Source organism: Copadichromis virginalis, linkage group LG3 (assembly GCF_057382275.1).
Source record: "Copadichromis virginalis isolate Kocher_CV1m ecotype Utaka linkage group LG3, C_Virginalis_male_GT1.1, whole genome shotgun sequence".
In the NCBI taxonomy this organism is placed as follows: Eukaryota; Metazoa; Chordata; class Actinopteri; order Cichliformes; family Cichlidae; genus Copadichromis; species Copadichromis virginalis.
The window spans coordinates 15403006-15425509 of record NC_140620.1 but is presented as its reverse complement, the minus strand read 5'-3'; the positions used below and the strand labels follow the sequence as shown (position 1 = coordinate 15425509).

Below are 22504 nucleotides of genomic sequence, written 5' to 3'. Positions count from 1 at the left end.
CGATCGCCCCGTGCATGGGGCTAGACGGCCAACACGTTAACGAGCTAACTGCGCTAACACACTAGTTCACACCAATGTAATTGAGCATTGCACGGCACATCCAACATACTGTTTTACTTTAGTCCATGACTCGCTTACCTTCAGGGTCATACGTCACATGAAAACCAAAATAATTCCAAACGCCAGATCTGAATGAGAGTGGTGGAGGTCCATGTTACAAGGAGAGCTTAACTTCTGTCTTGCTAGCTTGCCCTGAGCTCTTCCTTCTGACTATGCTGTCTGTGTTGAGCGCTCAGTGGATCTGCGCTGGACAGTGCAGCCTAGGCGGAGTAGTCGAACGCAGATTCACTGAGTGCTCAACACAGACAGCATCGTTAGAAGGAAAATTGATAAAATAAATTACAAATGTTGTATTGTTCGATACATATGCGTACCGAACCGAAAGCACTATATCGAACGGTTCAATATCGATACGAATATCGTTGCACCCCTAGTATGTATATGTATGTATATGTATATATATGTATATATGTATGTGTGTATATATGTGTATGTACATGTGTGTGTATATATACTTCTTTTTTTGCTGATTAACAGGAGACGAGTCTGGTGGTGCAGGAGAGGAACAATTTCAGCCATTTGGACTCAGCTCAGCCACTACAGTGGAAACAATGTCTTCAACACAAAAGGTGAGAAAAGTATTAGAGTTTTCTGTTAAGAGCTTCCATCCTGGGCTCCTCCATATATACCAAATTTACATTCAAAATCAGAAACCACAGAAGTCACAAGAAAATACAAAGATCATATTTTATCTACACACATTGAAACAACAATATCATCAGTTGAACTCAAAACATTTTTATGACATAAAAGATTTTCTCTGCTGATCAATATTTCCTAATGTCATTTTAATTGTACCTCTCATTGTGCCACATCATTGTAATGTGACACCATCACCAGAAGGTGATGGTAACACACAAACAAGGTGTTTGTTGACATGTTTGATTCCACCAATGGAGGGAGTTTCAGTTTGTTCCAGGGGCCCGTTCTTCATACCTCGCTAAGTAAGTTAGCTGGATTTGATTGTTGACGATTTCGCGTGAGCTTGGATAGTTCGGTTCCCCGAAGCTCATCCGGGACTTGCTGTCATAGCAACAGAGCCGTAAGCGTAAACCTGCTCGGGAGCAGGTTTACTTTATGTAAACAGGATTAGATCGCGGCCACGCAGGTATGTCCGCTTCATGTATACGAAAGCAACAGCGATATTCCACCACTGTTTCACCATAAATAAATAACATCAATGTAACTAAAGATAATGCAGCACTTGATCCTTTTATTGATGTCACACAGATACATACAGGTCATTTCCTAAAAAAGGGAAATGTACTATTAACATTCTATTACATGTATGTGATTATTACAGATGTAATTCATATTTCAGAGTAGTAATTGCAAATTACTTCGTGTAATCAAGATGAGAGACCACGGCTATAAAAGCGAAGGTGGATTTGGGAAGTCTGTCGCAGCCATGTCCTGTTCGTTTACGCGAGCAACCCATTGCGGAAGGTGCAAGATTGATGAGGAGAGTACTCAGAATTCAGCGTATATTGCGGGATAGACAGGATCCTTTAGCTCAGCGCGACAGTGTGCTCATAGAGAGATATCGATATTCCCGTGAGGGTATTATTTACTTAACCAACTTGTTGACGAGGGGGTGCAGGACCACCACCTGTCTTTTTTTGCTCTGCCCTTTTCTTGGTTGCTGTTATGAACAAACAAACAGATTATTTCAGGGTCTCTTTCCAAGAGACGAAAAGCAATATAAGTGATAAATATTACCATTCTGTAGAATATTCTTATATTTCACTTTTACTTGTTCCCATGTTCTAGTGGGTCCTGTTGTGGCTCTAATGTGAAAGGGGATATAATATAACATATTATAATATAATATAATGTAATATAATATTGGGTAATATAGTGTGATATGATAAATCTACCCTACCGCCTACTGGTGTTGGCCAGAGGGGCCGATGGCGCGATATGGCAGCCTGGCTTCTGTCAGTCTGCCCCAGGGCAGCTGTGCCAGCCAGTGATCTCACATTACTTCATCCAGCTGTACTAATCGTCAACAGCAGGTGTGTTCGGAGAACCGGATTAGCGAGCTCAGAGTTAGCGCGATGATTTGGTCTTGGATGTGTCATTTGATCTTGGATGTAGTAAGTGACGTACGAAGAACGGGCCCCAGGACTGCATTTCACTCACTGCCTCTGTTTGTATCTCTGTCACTCCAGGACCAACATGGAGCGAGAAGTCAGCGCTCTCAGGAGGCCGACAAACCTCACAGAAGAAAGGGAGAGAAAACCTACAGCTGTGATGAGTGTGGAAGGTCTTTTACCCAGGCTGGAAGCTTAAAAACTCACCAAGTCATCCACAGTGGAGTTAAACCTTACAGCTGTGACTTGTGTGGAAAGTCTTTTACCCAGGCTGGAAGCTTAAAAACTCACCAAGTCATCCACAGTGGAGTTAAACCTTACAGCTGTGACTTGTGTGGAAAATCTTTTGTGCAGGCTGCACACTTAAAAAAACACAGAATCATCCACAGTGGATTTAAACCTTACAACTGTGACTTGTGTGGAAAGTCTTTTACTCTGGCTCAAAACTTAAAAACACACCAAGACATCCACAGTGGATTTAAACCTTACAGCTGTGACTTGTGTGGAAAATCTTTTCTGCAGGCTGGAAACTTAAAAATCCACAGAATCATCCACAGTGGATTTAAACCTTACAGCTGTGAGTTGTGTGGAAAGTCTTTTACCCGGGCTCGAGGCTTAAAAATACACCAACTTATCCACAGTGGAGTTAAAGCGTTCAGCTGTGAGTTTTGTGGAAAGTCTTTTACCCAGGCTGTAGACTTAAAAAACCACAGAATCATCCACAGTGGGGTTAAATCTTACAGCTGTGAGTTGTGTGGAAAGTCTTTTACCCAGGCTGGATCCATAAAAAGACACCAACTCATCCACAGTGGAGTTAAACCTTACAGCTGCGACTTGTGTGGAAAGTCTTTTACCCAGGCTGGATCCTTAAAAAGTCACCAACTCATCCACAGTGGAGTTAAACCTTACAGCTGCGACTTGTGTGGAAAGTGGTTTACCCGGGAAAGAAACTTAAAAACACACCAACTCATCCACAGTGGAGTTAAATCTTACAGCTGTGACTTGTGTGGAAAGTCTTTTACCCAGGCTGGTGATTTAAAAAAACACCATGTCGTCCACAGTGGAGTTAAATCTTACAGCTGCGACTTTTGCGGAAAGTCTTTTACCCGGGCTGAAGGCTTAAAAAAACACCAAGTCATCCACAGTGGAGTTAAATCTTACAGCTGTGACTTGTGTGGAAAGTCTTTTACCCGGGCTGAAGGCTTAAAAAAACACCAAGTCATCCACAGTGGAGTTAAACCTTACAGCTGTGACATGTGTGGAAAATCTTTTACCTGGGCCAGAGACTTAGAAAAACACCAACTCATCCACAGTGGATTTAAACCTTACAGCTGTGAGTTGTGTGGAAAGTCTTTTGCCTGGGCTGGAGACTTAAAAAAACACCAACTCATCCACAGTGGATTTAAACCTTACAGCTGTGAGTTGTGTGGAAAGTCTTTTACCCGGGCTGGAGACTTAAAAAAACACCAACTCATCCACAGTGGAGTTAAACCTTACAGCTGTGACTTGTGTGGTAAAGCTTTTGGTCAAAGTCGAAACTTACAGAAGCATCTAGTTACCCACTCTGGAATTAAGGCGTACAGCTGCGACTTTTGTGGAAAAACTTTCAGTGAAAAAAAGTACCGAAATATTCACCTACGCATTCACACTGGAAATGATCTTTCCTACTGTGATCAGTGTGGGAAACTTTTTACAACCGATGCACAATTACAAATACACATGTTTACCCACACTGAGGAGAGACCTTATAAATGTGACCGGTGTGAGAAGACTTTTAAATCTCCACATTACCTGAAAAAACATCAACAGATCCACACCAGAAAGTAACTCTACAAGTGCAGTTACTGTGAGGAAGTATTGATTTTTTATCTTGTAATTTTAACCTGATTGTTTGGAACAAGTCTGATCAGTAAACCTATGGAGTTATTCTGAATGAACTGTTTTGGAAAATGAAGAATCATTTTCGCTCGGTAAGCTGAGTGTTTTAATGTAAACAGTAAAACGTAATTGGACATTGGTAGAGATCACTTACGCTGTCATTGTTTAGAAGCAGAGCAACACAGATGGATCCAGTTCTCAACCCTATTGTCACTGTGGTGGTGGGAAAACGTTTCTCTGTTACTTTTGTGGAAAAACCTCCAATCATCAACGGGACCTAAAACCACATCAACGTAGACACACTGGAGACAAAATGAACTACTGCAAAGAATGTGGGAGAGGTTTCCACACACCAAGTGCATTAAAAATACATGAACTATTCCACAGTGTGTTCAAAAAGCACATCTGTGACCAGTGTGGGTCATCCGTCACCACTGCACATGAGCTTAAAGAACAAGAATAAGCAAATCCACACAGTAGAGACACCATACAAGTAATCAAGCCTACTAAAGATGAATGCATGGACTAGTTTTTCCAGGTCCTGGTGAGACATCAGATCTTTTATCCTTGATATATTCTTGAGGTGATAGTAAGCTGACTTTGTTATTGTCTTAATGTGTTTTTCTAAGTTTAGGTCTGCATCCATCATTACACCCAAATTTCTCGCCTGGTTTGTGGTTTTTAGGTGTATAGATTGAAGTTCTCTGGTGACCTGTAATCGTTTTTCTTTGGTGCCAAAGACTATTACCTCAGTTTTGTTTTTGTTTAGCTGGAGAAAATTGTGGCACAACCAGTCATTAATTTCCTCAATGCATTTACCAAGAGCCCGTACAGGGCCTCTGTCTCCTGATGACATTGTGATATATATGTGTGTGTCATCTGCATAGCTGTGGTAGTTTATTTTGTTGTTCTTTATAATCTGTGCCAGTGAGAGCATGTAAATGTTAAACAGAAGGGGTCCCAAGATGGAACCTTGGGGAACTCCACATGTGATACTTGTCTGCTCAGATGTGAAGTTACCTATTGATACAAAGTATTTCCTGTTTTCTAAGTATGTTTTGAACCAGTTTAGTACAGTTCCTGAAAGACCTGTCCAGTTCTCCAGTCGTTTGAGTAATATGTTGTGGTCAACTGTATCAAATGCTGCACTGAGATCCAGTAAAACTAAGACTGACATTTTTCCACTGTCTGTATTCAGACATATGTCATTAAACACTTTGGTCAGAGCAGTTTCAGTGCTGTGGTTCTGTCTAAAACCTGACTGGAAGGCATTGTAGCAATTATTCTGTTTTAAGAAGTAACTGAGCTGTTGAGAAACTGCTTTTTCAATGATCTTACTTAAAAATGGGAGATTTGAAGTGGCAGAGTTTATGCTGCTGACTATAGGTCTGAGTTGGACACCTTCCTTGTGGATTTTAGGAAGTCCGTAAATGCAGGGTATCGCATTGTCATGTAATTATTATCCTTAGTATCCTTATTTTCTCATTATATTGTTTTATTCACTTTAATCATGAAGGTTTGTAAAGCAAGGCCACTTTTGACTCATAAACTAAGTGCTCAGCCAGACTGCAAACAGGAAGTGTAGAGCTGTACAGCATATTAATAAATACAGGAAGCCAGACAGAATAGAGAAACTTTGCCATATAAACAATGTTTGTATCGAAACTGTGACGTATAAAGTACGAAAATAACACAGTTTATGATTCTAATGTTAGAGATCCTGCAACTGGTGTTTGGGCTGTGCAGGGGTCTCTGTCTTCCGGAAGATGATTAAATAAAAAGAAATATAAATGTTTTAACACGCTATGAGTCTGATTTCTCTAGTAAGTAAAGTAAAATTTTATTTATATAGCACATTTCTAGATAGACATCACAAAGTGCTCTACAGATATAACAGATTAAAAGACAAAAAACAAACAAAGTTAACAAAAAGCAATTTTAAAAAGGTAAGTTTTTAGCTGTTTTTTAAAAGTAATCAATGAATCAACGGATCGTAGGTCCTCTGTTCTATCATGGGGACAAAAGAATCGGGGTTAATAGCATCCCCTGGATAAAGGCGGTGATATGTAAGGCGGTCAATCATTTTGTCCTTTTCAAGGTAGAGGCAAGCTATAACTTTCTTTTTGTAGCTGCTTGTGGGGTCTCGGTTTAAGGCTCCATAGGTATTGTTGTCACTGAGGAGAGTAGTGATCTTTGTGTGGTAATTGTAGTGTTTAGGACCACGGTGCATCCTCCCTCATCAGCTGGTAAAATAGTGATGATGTGGTCTTTGCTCGGGGAAGTGACGGCCTTCTTTTCCTGTATTGTGAGGTTGGACGGAGGGACTTTGGCACTTGAGAGAGTGGCTGAGACATTCATCCTGATTTGCTCTGCTTCTGTCTGTGATAATTTATTAATCCATATGGTGGTTTCTGTGGCTCTGATGACATCCACTATGGGCAACTGTTGTGGAGAAATGGCAAAATTGAGTCCTTTGGCTCAAGGTTGTAGATTTAGTTTTGGCATTGGTGGGGACGGATAATTCAACCACCAAACCCTGCCCTTTTTCTTTTATTTTCTTCTATTTTTTCCTTGGCTTCGTGATAAAAGGAGAAATATACAGTGGGGCAAAAAAGTATTTAGTCAGCCACCGATTGTGCATGTTCCCCCACCTAAAATGATGACAGAGGTCAGTAATTTGCACCAGAGGTACACTTCAACTGTGAGAGACAGAATGTGAAAAATAAATCCATGAATTCACATGGTAGGATTTGTAAAGAATTTATTCGTAAATCAGGGTGGAAAATAAGTATTTGGTCAATAACAAAAATACAACTCAATACTTTGTAACATAACCTTTGTTGGCAATAACAGAGGTCAAACGTTTACTATAGGTCTTTACCAGGTTTGCACACACAGTAGCTGGTATTTTGGCCCATTCCTCCATGCAGATCTTCTCGAGAGCAGTGATGTTTTGGGGCTGTCGCCGAGCAACACGGACTTTCAACTCCCGCCACAGATTTTCTATGGGGTTGAGGTCTGGAGACTGGCTAGGCCACTCCAGGACTTTCAAATGCTTCTTACGGAGCCACTCCTTTGTTGCCCGGGCGGTGTGTTTTGGATCATTGTCATGTTGGAAGACCCAGCCTCGTTTCATCTTCAAAGTTCTCACTGATGGAAGGAGGTTTTGGCTCAAAATCTCACGATACATGGCCCCATTCATTCTGTCCTTAACACGGATCAGTCGTCCTGTCCCCTTGGCAGAAAAACAGCCCCATAGCATGATGTTTCCACCCCCATGCTTCACAGTAGGTATGGTGTTCTTGGGATGCAACTCAGTATTCTTCTTCCTCCAAACACGACGAGTTGAGTTTATACCAAAAAGTTCTACTTTGGTTTCATCTGACCACATGACATTCTCCCAATCCTCTGCTGTATCATCCATGTGCTCTCTGGCAAACTTCAGACGGGCCTGGACATGCACTGGCTTCAGCAGCGGAACACGTCTGGCACTGCGGGATTTGATTCCCTGCCGTTGTAGTGTGTTACTGATGGTGACCTTTTTTACTTTGGTCCCAGCTCTCTGCAGGTCATTCACCAGGTCCCCCCGTGTGGTTCTGGGATCTTTGCTCACCGTTCTCATGATCATTTTGACCACACGGGATGAGATCTTGCGTGGAGCCCCAGATCGAGGGAGATTATCAGTGGTCTTGTATGTCTTCCATTTTCTGATGATTGCTCCCACAGTTGATTTTTTCACACCAAGCTGCTTGCCTATTGTAGATTCACTCTTCCCAGTCTGGTGCAGGTCTACAATACTTTTCCTGGTGTCCTTCGAAAGCTCTTTGGTCTTGGCCATGGCGGAGTTTGGAGTCTGACTGTTTGAGGCTGTGGACAGGTGTCTTTTATACAGATGATGAGTTCAAACAGGTGCCATTCATACAGGTAACGAGTGGGGGACAGAAAAGCTTCTTACAGAAGACGTTACAGGTCTGTGAGAGCCAGAGATTTTCCTTGTTTGAGGTGACCAAATACTTATTTTCCACCCTAATTTACGAATAAATTCTTTACAAATCCTACCATGTGGATTCATGGATTTTTTTTTTCACATTCTGTCTCTCACAGTTGAAGTGTACCTCTGGTGCAAATTACTGACCTCTGTCATCATTTTAAGTGGGGGAACTTGCACAATCGATGGCTGACTAAATACTTTTTTGCCCCACTGTACTTGCCTACATATGTTATTCTACATGCTTTTAAACCATTTAAAATTACAATTAATAGTTTTATTTGTGAATTATATAATGTTAAATTACTGTTAAACAAATGACTAAGTATTTTAGACTTCAGTTTACTTCAGCCATATTCCATATAAAACAGGTATCGTACAAAAATAAAAAATAACTTCAAATACAGTCACGACAATAAAAGAATATGACTTTAAGGGTTTAACAACATTACTTCAGTTATAGTACACAAACATGTCTTATACATTAGCACTAATGGAAAACTGAATGATCTGGTGGTTTTTGTCAATAAAACTACTCATCTAAGATTACCACAAAGTAAAAGATCTCTCAGCAAAATTATGCAACATTTTAGACACACTATCAAATCAGTGAGCTGGCATTTTTTTATTCTAAACATGAACTACTGTTACAGCAACAGACATGGACACAACAACTGTATGTTCACTATGTGAAGGAGCCAAACACATGCCTTCTCCTCTCGTTAACTGAGATAAACTGCTGGCATACATCTATATTGTCCAGTCTCACCTGGTGTACACCTCTGTAAACTAATATCCTGGCTTGCTCAAAGCAGCCGTTTTCTCTGAAAGTTTCAATCAAAATTAGAAATGCTACTCTGAGACTGAGATAACTAATAGTGCTGCCTGTTGTGCAGTTAGTCCAAAATACGTTATTCATGGTTACATACACTTTTAGACTGATGTGGGCCAAGGCCTAGCATAGCCTGTAACGTTATTATGACGGACACATCTTATGAGTGAACTTGACTTTAAGTGACTTACAGGTTTCTTTGAAAAATACTTTCTTATATCCAGGTTCTTCCTTTTTGCTGCCATCCTCCTCTCCTCCTCGCAGGTCCTCGCAGCGCAGGCTTGCCGCTGCTAAAGCTAAACAGAGCTCCCTGAAAGGCACAGCCAATCACATAGGCCATATTTGTCACATGAGGTAGGACTCCAGTAGAGAACGTAATTTAACTGTTTCTGCACCGCTGGGTGAATGAGACGCTGACAGATCATTTTTTTCCTTCTATCAGGTTTGATTTCTTTACTCAAAGAGATCAAATTATTGGTGGGGACATGTCCCTTCCGTCCATGCCAAATTTACCCCCTTGCTTTGGCTAAAACTCTCTTTTCAGGTTCAGTGAGACTCCGGTCTGAAAAGTTCTTTACCCATTTCTCCTGACTGTCTTCAGGTGTGTTTTCTTCTCTGAGTTGTGTAGGTTCAGAACGAGGAGTATGTGTTTTTGAAAGCAAGGTGTGAAATTTTCTGCGTTGTCTTTCTTTTCCTTTAGAGTGTTGGGCCCGTTTAGCCTTGTCCACAAACTTGTAAACCTCTTCTAAGATTGGAGAGGGTAGAAGGATTTCCTGCAGAGTCAGAATTTTGGGCCGACTGAGAACAGCACTTACACATGTGAGTGAGGGGAGAGAAGTTGCTGCCTGCGAGTTTACAGAGGAGAGCTTAAGTTTGACCAGGTACCAAAGCAAATCATTCGTATTGACGAATTCGTATGACGGTGTATCACAAAAGATTGATATCAAACTGATCACTTGGTTGCGTTACTTGCTCTTCAAGTGAATCAACAAATGGATAAATAAAAAGACGAACGACAATGCTGATTTTTTAGAGTCTTAGCTTACATTTCCACGGCTAAACAAACTCTAAATCGGTTTCAATGGTGTACTGATGTACACAAAAATGGACATAAGGAGCTTCTTTCAAAGAAAAAACTCAGGTAGATGTTATTTTATATATTATGCTTTGTATGTTGTTCAGTCTATGCAAAACAAGAGGAATTTCAATACACAGCAGTATATTCACAGTTGAAACCAGTGAATATACTGATGTTTTATAAACCAGTGAATATACTGATGTTTTATAAACCAGTGAATATACTGATGTTTACATATACTTTATGGAGAAAACATTTTAAAAAAAATTCACTGTTAAACATGAATTTAGAGTAAACCTGTTTTGTTTTAGATAAATAAATGTTGAAATATCTTTTGAATTAGTTAAATGTCAAAATAAAAAGAGGGAGCGGTCTATTTTAATCACTTTCATCAAATTTAGGAGTACATGTACACTAAGTTTATTGTTAATTAATAAGAAAACTCCAGACGATTCCATTCTGAGCTGAAGAAGCTTCTGATAGGTTAGTAGAGTCCATGTGAGTAAATTGGTGGCACAGCTGTGGATGCATATAAGGCAAAACACAGAGCCTGTTTCTGTGACATGGGAAAATCAAGAGATGTCAACCAAAACACCAGGAAAAGGATTGTGGAGCTCCATAAGTGTGGCTCAATTTTGAATACAAAATACAAAAGTTAACAAATGTTTTTTATCAATCTAAAAAAATAAACATTTAGTCTGATTTGATGTTACAATGTTTGTGTTTTTATCTGAAGAGTGTGTAAATATCTGGTTTCAACTGTATATTTGATGATGTTGGTGTTTGGCTTGATTGTCAGCACAAAGAGGGAGAGAGAGGAGCAGAGAGGGAGATGGAGAATGAGGAAAGAACAGAGATGGAACAAGAGCAGGTGAGACACACATGTTAGTCAAATGGTTGTTTGCCAAAACTCATCAGAACATGTATCCAGTACCTAGTGTTTCTTTTTAGATACCATTTGTTACTTTTCAAATTCTATATTTATTAAGTTCTGCAGGCTTGTTTGCACAACAAGGCTAAATAATTATATAAACTTTTCTCAATCTAAATAGTGGACTTTGGTATAATTAAAAAATAAGTGTAGTGCAGGTCTATGATGATTTTTAGTGCTACTATCATCTAGTTTTGATTCTGGTTGGGTTTTGGTTAAGTTCTAAGTAGTCCTGATTTTGAACTGGTGTAGTCCTATTTTAATTCCGGATCAGTTCTGGGTCTGGTTGAATTGGAGTTTAGTCACTGTGTCTTGATACAGCCCGACTTTGTTCTGCCTTGCTGCTTAATTAAAAACTAGTTTAAGGTGATATTTATTTTTTCCTATATGAAGTCATTCTTTTTTGAACAAAACTCAAAACAGAGCCTAATAATCTTTCAGTCATTTCTACCCTCACTTAATTTCCTTTTGATGCTCAGCTCTCATACAGTGGCTCAGTTGGGCTCCAATCCCACCATATTGTGGCCAATCACATGCGAGGATATAGGATAATATCATTATGTGAAAAACCGAGATGGTGAGAGACGCAACAGTCAAGTGGAGCATCTGTCTGTCCTCTCAGTAAGTGAGTGACACAGTAAACAGCGGTGAGGAGGGCTGTGCGAAAGCAAAAACACATAAATATACCTGACACCCGTAAACATAGCAGCATTGTCTCGGTCTTGGTCTCAGTCTCATCTCAACTTGGTCTTGGTCTTGTCTTGGTCTAGATACCCTCTGGTCTCGGTCTTGTCTTGGTCTCGGATTAGGCGGTCTTGACTACAAGTCTGGTTCTAGGCTGATTACATAAGCAACGTTTTACAAGCTTCTGCTTGGGCGATTCCTGTGAGACAAACAGTTTGCAGCAGAGTTTCTTTCATACTGGTTCAGTTTCCCCGTGTGTAGAGACTGGGTGGGGTCACTCAGAGTCTAATAAAGTCCTTCTCTTGTATATTCTGAATAATAAATTCAGTTATCAGGACTTGATTTTATTCCATGGAGCTGGTTAAAGAACAGCAGCGTATAGAAACACTTTTAATCATCTCTTTTTGGTGTTGCGCATTTGGAGGGTCGGCAAGATCTGTTACCATCATCTGTCATTTTCAGCTTTACTGGAAACTTTATTTAAATCCCATTGAGTCAAGTTTGAAACTCAGATTCTGTTATTCACTGAAAATAACAAAAACATTTTATGACAAAATAAGAGTCAGATCAGCAGAACTACAGAACCTGTATCTCTGCTGTAACAGTGTCACTCTGCTCCACTTTGATGTTTGTTGTTTTTTTCGTGTTTCTTGTAACATTTAATTGTTAGAAACTAAACTGTCTCTGAGATAAAGATGAATAAACAACTCTGCTTTACATGTTACTAACAAAACCATTTTCATATTGTTTCAGTGTGTGTGAAGGAGACACTAGGCTGGCTGGAGTCTGTGTGGACTTACATCTGTAATTCAGCTGTGACAGAGACAAAAAGACCAATTTTTGGTGCAGCATGTTTTGGGGTTAAAACCCACAGAAACAAAGTGTTTAGAAAAAAATGTCTCAAATGTTCTGATACTTCTGACACATACAGGATCACTACAGGTTTTCGCTTAGACAGCAGTTGTTTGTCTCTCCTGGATCACCTGCACAAGTGCCAAGGTAGGTCTCCCCTGTAGAATTGGTTTTCCCTTCGTCGGGAGCACATGCTGGGCTATCCAAATCACAGACAAACAGTATCCCACATTCTTGATTTTTAGTTCACAAACACTTGTTGTAATGACTAACTACTCCTGACATTTTGGAGATGTTAGCTCTTTATACAGTAAAGTTACAGTGGGATACAAATAATATCAGGCTGATCCTGCCACGATTTGTTCCCCCGGTTCAAATCAATGACAAACAGTATCCTACAGTTTTTTATGTTTTTAAACCCATTTAGCACAGAGAGGCATTTTTTCTTGTAAAATAAAGGGGGCCAAGAAAAAAAAAAGGTTCGGGAACCACTAACTGGAGATGTAAGGAGAGGAGTGAAGGAAACAAAGTGTTACAGTGTTCTTCACATTTGATTTTATGCTCACTTTAAATTGACAGTATGAACCAAAGTTACAGACCTTGAAAGACAGACAGTTTGACACGCTGTTTAAAGAGTCTTCCTTTCTCCCTCCAAGGTTGTATGCTGTACCTGTGTGTCACACCTCTTTGATACATTAAAGAAGCTTCTGGAAAGGATCACCTGTGCATCCTCTCTTCTCTGTCCTGCACATGTGTTTCTAATACATAATACAACATGTACAACAACATGGCCTACTGACCCTGATTTTTGGGTCACAGTGGGAGAAATGACAGAACACTGATGATCTGTTTGTAACCATGTTAGTGTTTAAAGCACAACATTTCCCTCTAGTGGCCATATGTAAACCATGAGGGAGGATGGTGTTAATGTCAAATGTGATACATTTTCTCTTCCTTTTCCTCTTATGAGGTTAGAATGAAGGTGAACATCAAAGTTACAACATTAAATTGTATTTTTGCTTCTTTATCTAAAATTGAAATCTTGCTCAGTTGTAACTTGTGTGTTTCATATACTTTTGAGTGTTGTTACACTTTCTTTCTCAGATGAGTGACAGTAAATGTGATGTGGTGCCATCTGCTTTTAGGAACTCTGTCAGTGTGCCCCAGGGCAGCTGTGGCTACATTGTAGCTTGCCATCACCTGTGTGTGAATGTGTGGATGACTGAATGTGTAAAGCCTTAGGGAGTACTAAAGCGCTATACAAATACAGGCCATTTACCATTTTTAGGATTATTTTTCTACTTTTTATTTACATTTTAATGTGACTGACTATCATGTCAACTGGTGTCAACATTTTTTTTCATAGGCAATTCTGTACCTATGCAGTACTTATGACAATTCCCAAAAGCTGCTGTAAATTCTCTCCAGTACAGAAAATATTATATCATCCACAAATAAAGTGTAAACTGTAAAATCTCAGATTTTTTACATATATCATTGATGTACAGGATGAAGGCGTGGGACAGAAATTTTATTTTGTTGTGGTTTGGTTATTGAATTGACATGAAAATAAAGATTAAACCACAACCTCAGCCTGATAACAGCTGGCACATCATTCAGTGTCTGACCTTCAGTGCAGGATGTTTGTGTTTGGAAACAAACCAGCAGCCACTGACATGGTGAAAAAGTGTTTTTATTTGTTCAACTTGTTATAAAAAATCAAGATAATTCTCTAGTAGTAGTTGAATATTTTCTCAGTTTGTTCTTTTATAGTTAGTAAGTAAAATGTATTTATAGTGGTAAATGGCCTGTATTTGTATTTAGTTCTGTGTCTAGTCTGCGACCTAGAGGGATCTCTTGTTTCCTGTTTTATTGTGAAGGTCTGCGTCTCATTCAGCACCCCCAAAATGAATCAAATCACCCGCAAAGATTTCTTACTTTTTTGACAATATTTGCTGTTTGTGTGACACACTACTAAAAATATAACAAGCATACAGTACTTGGTTGAGACGTAACACTTTAGCAACAAAAGTATAGATAACCTCCCCCCCTCCCAAAATGGTTTGTTCCAGCTCGCCTCTCTGGCTCTAGCATCCTGGCTGTCAGAGCGATGGTGGCTGAGACGCAGCTGAGCGGAGGTGTAAGTGCCTGGCTGAAAACAGGACATGTTGGCTGCATTTAACCTTCAGTTACTCTTTATATAGTTAGGTAGGAGTCAGATCATGTTTCTTTTTAGCTGAAAAGCATTACACCATGTAATGATAGTTGCTATTGTTGAAGCTACCCACAAGGGGCGCTCTGGAATCAATAAGATATACAGAATAGAAGAAGAAGTGATCGTGGTAGAAAGAATAATAAACAGCTAGCTGAAGCTAGCACCAGGAGCAATTCTTGATGTTTTATTCATAGAGGAATAAGAACATTACACACCAGGTAACCTGCAGTGTTGAAAACATGTTTTCCGACGATGTTTGCTACCCTACAATCCGTCCTGGGCCCTATTTCAGGAAGCCGGTTTAGTGCAAACTCTGAGTAAGTATACCCTGAGTGAACGAAAACTCTGGGTTTCCGGTTTCACAAAGCGAGTTTAAATTAATTCTGAGTGAGTTACTATGACGACACACTCCGTGAAGCTAACCTGCCCCCTAGCCAGTGGCGTGTCTAGAAAATTTTTGTTGGGGGGGCCAGGTAGGGGCACAGATTTGGAGAAGGGTGGCAGATGTAATTGGCAGATAATGTTTAAAAAAAATTCTACCAACCGTTAACCATAATTCAATAATCCTATAAACCTAATAACCGAATGCGCTTTTAACTCTTATTAGAATGAGATTTTAACCACTACGGTGCAAAGTTTTTAGATACTGTGTTGATAAAGTACAAGAGATACAATCAGTCAGTGTTTATTCAGCAGTCAAGGACAGCAATATTTGCATAGTATTTTTACTGACATATAGTGCACATATGTTTTGGGCAAAAACATTTTTGAATATTGAAATACGAACATTTGTAACAAACAATTGACAAATTAGCCATTCCAATGCAAAACTTTATCTGCCTATTAAAAAAAGAAGATAATCTTCTCACAAACTGGTGTTTGATTTTGAAACAGGAAAAAAGTGGGGAAACAAATGAAAAGACTAACATTTGAATAAAACCTGAAAGCAAGTAAATACTTTCTATGCTGCCTTATGGTAAACTTTGGTAATATTGATCAAGAACAACACTGGCTGATGATGAAATACAGTCAGCTGGCATGGTGACACTGCCAGTATTAACCTGCAGGGCTGGACTGGGACAGAAAATCTGGCATTTTGACTACAGACCGGCCCACCAGGCAGTAAAGCCATAAAGACTTTGAATGAAAACAAATGCTGTTGTGACAGTCCCATATGGAAAAGAAATAGTAAAAACTTATATGACTTAACTCATGAAAGTGGCCACTTTCTCATTACTTTCATATATTGTTTTAGTAAGTATCCAAAACATACAAGATTCATTATATAATCTTTCAAGGGATCTTATATCTGTTTTTACTCTTGTATGCTTTTCATACAAGTTTCACACAAGACATTTACAAACTTTATAAAATTTATATATATCTTTTCCATATGTACACCGTCTTGTTGGTATATGTATGATTTCTATACATTTATGTCAGATAAAAACTTTGGTTGTAAGATTTAGATAATTATTTAATAAAAGCTAGATATTTTAAATGAGAATAAGAAAGAAAAGTATTTCTTTGTGCCCCACCTCTCCCTGTTAATGCCCTACCTGCCCCCCTGGCAACACTTTGCTAGACCCGCCCCTGCACAGTTACCAGCTGTCAGCTACTTAGAAAAGGATCCTGGTGTTATTTTTCTCTCAGAAACAGTTCATAACTTCCCTTCAACTCATTCATGTCACCTAAAAGGTAAACCTGTTTCTCCATCACAGCTCTGATGATTCAGTAAGGACATCTCCTGGTTTCATCTTCATGTTTCCCTCTCACCACATATCCAAACTGACATCATGACCAGCAGCTTTACAGCTGTGGCTCCAGCAAACATCAGCTGATATTAAAAATTAATATTAAATAAATTCTAACAACAGCTGATCAAGCTTAAACGTGCTGCTGTTGTTTAGCGCGACATCCGCTGGTTTTCTCTTTCTGGTGCAAAGTGGGCGATAAATAAACAAGAGAGAAAAGCCGATCAGCTGATCATTGATCAGTTTCATGATTGAAGTAGAAACAGGAGAGGGAGGGGGGAGAATGAGAGAAGAAGAGACAGCTGTGCAGCGTAAACACAGAATAACTCCAGCTTTGTGTCTTTTTCCATTCTAGCTAAAGTTCGGGACAAACTGCGTCTCTTCTCAGCTCAATACGAAACGTGTAATATTTTCTCTGATTGAGGGACCATTCCATTTTTTAAGGAGCCGTTGGCAACTCTACTAACTAACCTTATGAATAAAATAAAGTTCACTATCAGTAACATCATAGCACCCACCCAGCTGTATAAAAACTCCGTCAAGCTGGCTAGAACGCAGTATGAGTTATTGCAACTGACGGTAAAAAGTCAGCACAACGAAAATAAACTCCACCTAAACTTGGTTTATATCTGACCCAGATAGACTGCAGGTCATAACTTCTTACCTGAAGTTCAGTTCACCTGACACTAGGACCGGCGGCTGCCTCGGGTCTCTTCTCCTGCCTCCCCTTCCCTCATCCACCTGCTGGCCTCTGTGGAAGCCCCGCCATAGCCACCACCAAACACCTGAGTTATTTTTACACATCGACCTGCATCTGGCCAATCCACCACCTCTCATTGTTCATGCCCTTACAAAAATAAATAAAAAATAAGTCACCGGGCATATGCCCGGTATGCCCGATGGCCAGTCCAGTTATGTTAACCTGCAACTCCATACAGCAATGTTACGACTTAGATTATATCTTATAACTCATAACTCTTATGTTAGCTGCCCTCAGTAGCATACTGTCTGATATATTCCATGGCTGCAATAATTCTTTAAGTGTTATTTTTTCCTTGGTATTCTAATTTCACCGAAGTTTACTAAACTCAGCAAACTTAATATTACTTACCGGGACATTTATTCTGTCCTCATTTTCTTTCACCGAAAAATTGTTTCCTGCAGTGCCGTCTTTCGTGCTTGGCTCTCCTACCTTTGCTAACGTGATGCACATAGCACAGAAGCCGATGCTGCATTCACTTACACTCGGATATCTGAGCTTCACCGTGAAAACATAATCGGACATTTGATATTTGATTGAATTTTATTGTTTTGCCTTTGGGGTGGCACCTGGGGTGGCCGGTCTGGTTGGGGGGGTGGCCTGTGCCCCCCCAGGCCACCCCGCTGGACACGCCACTGCCCCTAGCAGGTTTACTTCAACTAACCCTGACCTTCTCCGCCTCTTTGTCAGAAACCTGACTGTAGGAAGTGTCAGACATGGCATGCTCCTTCCTTGAAGAGCCAGTAGATGTTGAAGCCCAAATTCTCCGCAGAGCTCTCCGCCAGGAGAGAGTGATTAGAGCGCGTTCGGACATTTTATCATTTCCTGATGATCTCCTGTGTGAACGTTACCGTTTTTCAGCACAATCTATAATTTATTTGAATAACATCCTCAGGCCTAATATTGCTCATGTGACACATCGCGGACATTCTCTCAGTTCTGTACATATTATTTGTATTGCACTTCGGTTTTTTGCAAACGGGAGCTTTCTGTATAATATTGGTGACGCTGAGCACGTTTCCAAGGCTACCGTCTGTCGGGCAGTCAGGAATGTTACAGTTGCACTGAAACGTCTCCTGTACTCGTTTGTGGTGTTCCCCGGTCATAGACCCACAAGATTTATCAAAGAGGGATTCCACAAAATTGCAGGTATCAGGATGAACGAAACTTAATTCATGATGTGGTGATATTTGAACTACTACTTAAATTTTACATTTATTCTCACGGTTCCCAGGCGTGATTGGCTGTATAGATGGCACTCACATTCCAGTCATTGCTCCTTCAGTAAATGAAGGAGACTATGTGAACAGGAAGTCTTTCCACAGCATTAATGTACAGGTACATAGTTCCCTGTAGCATTTCAAACTAACAAATTATTTCATTATAGTAATGGATGCTAATTTGTGTTCTCTGCACTGTGAAGATCATATGTGATGCTGCCAACATTATCACAAATGTGGAAGCCAACTGCTCAGCCTCTGTGAGTGGTGGTGGTGGAGGACCCCCACCTGTTTTTCGGGCCTCCGCTTTTTTTCTGTTGGCTATAACGGGTCACATTTGAGCATACAGAGTAAGCAAATATGTACTTGTAATGCTCAGATAATTTCAATAAGTGCTTACAGAGGGGAAATTAATGTAGCCTCTAACTGCAATTGATTTACATCGGACAAACAGACCAAGCACTATGGCTGATAATACAATTACACCTTACCTGTTTGGACTATATTTTTATATTTGTTAGTGATTGTTAAATTATAATATTATTTTATGCCATGTTATACCCCTAATTAAAGATTGTGAATTATTATGTAGTTTTAGTTTGCATTATTCTCCTGAATTAGAAGAAGCTGATAACTATTGCGTTAGTTAAACTGATTTGCATTACATTAGACTGCTGATTTATTGTGGATGAATGATATTGTTTTATGATGTTATAAGAAATACTGTTTGCAGAAAGTCATCGCCTTATTTGTCTGATTAGAAGAGAACAGAACATGCTGGAGTTTTCTGCCCCATCTCAGCAGGAGCAGATAAACGGGGAGCCAAGGTCGTAGCTTAGGCGCCGTGTGAGAGAAAGCATGTGAATGTTTAGGCTTTTATGATAAGGTGGGGGCCACTAGAGGCTATAAGAGTTTGATCAATGCTCCACCATTTTGAGATCTGAGGCTGTCTGCATACAGTGTCCATCTGCCACGTGTGTGATCATTAAAATCATCGTTTGACTTAACCCGGCCGGACCAGTGTTGTTATTGTGGTTTTTTTCTCTTGTCTCCATCCCCAATTTTGAACTTGTAACATGATCTTAATAGTATTTTTTATATTAATTTAATTTTTCATCTAATTGAATACAATCTATTTGTGTATGATTGTCAGTCTGAAGAAGGAGAGAGGAAAGAGGGGAACATGAGGAGAAACTGCAAGGTGAAGAACCAGGTAAGAAAACGGACAGGGAACAGTGACAGGCAAAACAGAAACTGTTAAACTGACAAAGAGGAAAAAAAAACAGATTTACTCATACTCGTATAACATTATAATTGATTGGGGAGATTAAAATTAATGATATATTTTTATGTGGTTCAGCCACAACTCTACTAAAACCTCAGCCAGTAATAGGTAGGCCAACTTTTGGACCGTCCAGGTGTCTGTATGACTGCCGCAGTACGTACATCACATTTGCACACTATCAGAAAGTGCCAAACAGCCCTGGTGGAGTGAGGAGCTGTAGAGAGAACCAGAGTACTCTGTTGATATTCTAAAAATGTTTTAAGCTTGTTTCAAAGATTCTGTACTGCAGCTTTAAATGTTTTCCAAAAGCACACATACGCTTATCAGTGTTTCTCAAACTTTTTACAGTGTGGACCACCTGATAAAAAATGTCAAGCTCTCCCAAGGACCACTATGAAAGCATGAAACTCATAAATCTTACAGTCAAAGGAGCTTGCAAAGAAAAGCGTCTGGACTTCTTTAAGTTACTTGAAAGTAACTTAAAGAAGTCCAGCCTTATATGATTTACTCATGAAAGTGGCCACATATAAGTTTTTACTATTTCTTTTCCATATGGGATAATTCAAATGTAAAATATATGAATTGTAATTTTAAATGGTTTAAAAGCATGTAGAATAGCATATGTAGGCAAGTATATTTCTCCTTTTTTTTTTATCAAGAAGCAAAGACAAAAAGGGGGTAAAAAGAAAAAAAAGAAATAGTGCAGGGATTGGTGGTTGAATCATCCGTCCCCACCAATGCCAAAACCAAATCTACGGCTGTGTCCCAATTCAGGGTCTGCACGCTTGAAGTACGCATTTTAAGTGCGATTACGTCATCGCCATGCGACGACGGCTGTCCCAATTCGAAGTGTACTTCAAATGCATACTTCAAATGCATACTCCAAATGCGCCGTCGATTTCCCCAAATATCAAGCGTGGTCCGGTGCATGCTTCGTGGTCCCATATATCCCACAATTCATAGTGCGGCGGTGGGTGTGGATAATTTTGCCGCAAAATACGGCAGAAAGGAGCGGCCGAAGAGGTTTTTTTTTTTCCAAACTTTATTGAAATCATAAAGCGAACAGTCAGTCATTCCAGTTTAGTTTGTACAGTAGACATACAAGGCAAATAAGAGTAACAATATACAGTACAATGAAATAAGAAGGATAAATAAATAAAGGAGAAAAAAGAAAAAAAAAAGGGGGGGGATGTGACAGACTTCATAACAACTTTGTACTTGAAAGTTGTGACAGCTCATTCGTTAAACATTTCTGAATGAATTTCAATCAATGATAAACCTTTTTTATTGGAAGTTAATTTAAGAGATTTTAAGTAATATTCAATTTCAATCAAAAACAAATTAAATGATGGGGTTGAGTTTTGAAATTTACATTTATGTATTTGGAATTTCCCTAATAAGATGGAGCGGCCGAAGAGTGAACTGTCAAAAGTACTGAATATGATGTCACTTATTTATGTGCGAATGTTTAATAATTAAAGTCAGTTATATATCCACAAACACAACAAGCTGAAAGTCAGTGATATATGTATATGTGTATATATATATATATATATATATATATATATATATATATATATATATATATGTATATATATATATATATATATATATATATATATATACATATATATATATATATATATATATATATATATAGAGAGAGAGAGAGAGAGAGATATATATATATATATATATAGAGATAGATATATATATAGATATATGTGTAGATATAGATATATATCATAATAAACTGACAATACTATAATATTGGCCATATTATATTTACATTGCCACAGTGAGATGACTTTAGTCTCATGAACAACATTAACTAATTGTTATTTACTAACTAATCTTAAATGACTGTTCAGCACAGAAATGAAGCCCGACAATCATGTTTTACAGTCCCGTGGTCTCAGCCTCAGATACTCAATTAATCAAAGTGATGTCATGACAAAAATGAATGACCAACAAAACATTTTTCTCCTTCATTTCTATCAAACAATGCTGTATGTAACGTGTCTCGCGGTTAGTATCATGGTTGCTAGGCAACCCTAACAGCGCGACAAAGCCCATTTCACAAGCCTCTCACTTCCGCACTTCTCGTACTTATAGTACGCGCCGTACGTAGTGCGCGTAGAGCGCGTACTTCAAGCGTGCAGACCCTGAATTGGGACACAGCCTACGCCCTTGCCATCTTCTGTAGTTTCAACAGGCGGACATCCGGTGTCACGTTGTTACAGAGAGACGAGTGTAAGGCTGTTCCAATTCTCAGCACCGCTCCTCTCTTTCCCTGAGTCCTTAGCAATTCTCCTTCCCACGATGACGTTTTCCTCGAGCCACGGAAAAGAGTTTAGGAAAAGGAGATAGGCCCTAATTTTGAAATACCCCACGTGGTTACGTTGTTTAGCTGAGTCACGTGATCGCACAGCAACAAATCACAGCGGAGCCAAATAAAGGGGGCGGAGCAAAGTGTGTGTGCAGGAGAGGAGTCGAGCAGAGAGAGCTGCTTTTTCATGAAACGGGAGTAAAGTAGTAAACGTACAGGAACATATACCACTACCAACGTTTGGATCGATATCTGCATCGATCTGCACACCCTTGTCTCCTGGATCCTAGCTGGGATCAGCGTGAACCACGTGGGTCTCTGCTACCTGATCTGTTTCCTGTTTGGAAAGACTTTAAGCTTCATCAAGGAGTCTCTCTCGGTTTGTGAGCTCATCTAAAGGTAAGCACGGAGCTAACTTTAATGTGGGTTCAGTTTATGCTGAGTTTATCTCTGTTGAGAATAATAGATTGCTTCGTATACATTGG

At 39.5% G+C, this 22504-nt stretch overlaps 1 protein-coding gene and 1 long non-coding RNA gene across 2 annotated transcripts in view; both read left to right on the top strand.

Moving 5' to 3' along the window:
- LOC146713010 (uncharacterized) overlaps nt 1–7077 on the top strand; it is a 16002-nt gene extending 8925 nt beyond the window's left edge. Inside the window, exons 2-3 of the mRNA XM_085446357.1 lie at nt 598–689; nt 2292–7077. Of these exons, the coding sequence (XP_085302483.1) occupies nt 672–689; nt 2292–4040 (1767 nt within the window). The 5' untranslated portion in view covers nt 598–671 and the 3' untranslated portion in view covers nt 4041–7077. The remainder of the gene's footprint in view (nt 1–597; nt 690–2291) is intronic.
- A 1189-nt stretch (nt 7078–8266) lies between these two features.
- Nucleotides 8267–17561, top strand: LOC146713009 (uncharacterized). The gene is made up of 2 exons (XR_014917568.1): nt 8267–12456; nt 12536–17561. It is a non-coding gene; the product is annotated as an uncharacterized LOC146713009 (long non-coding RNA).
- The last annotated feature ends 4943 nt before the right edge of the window (nt 17562–22504 follow it).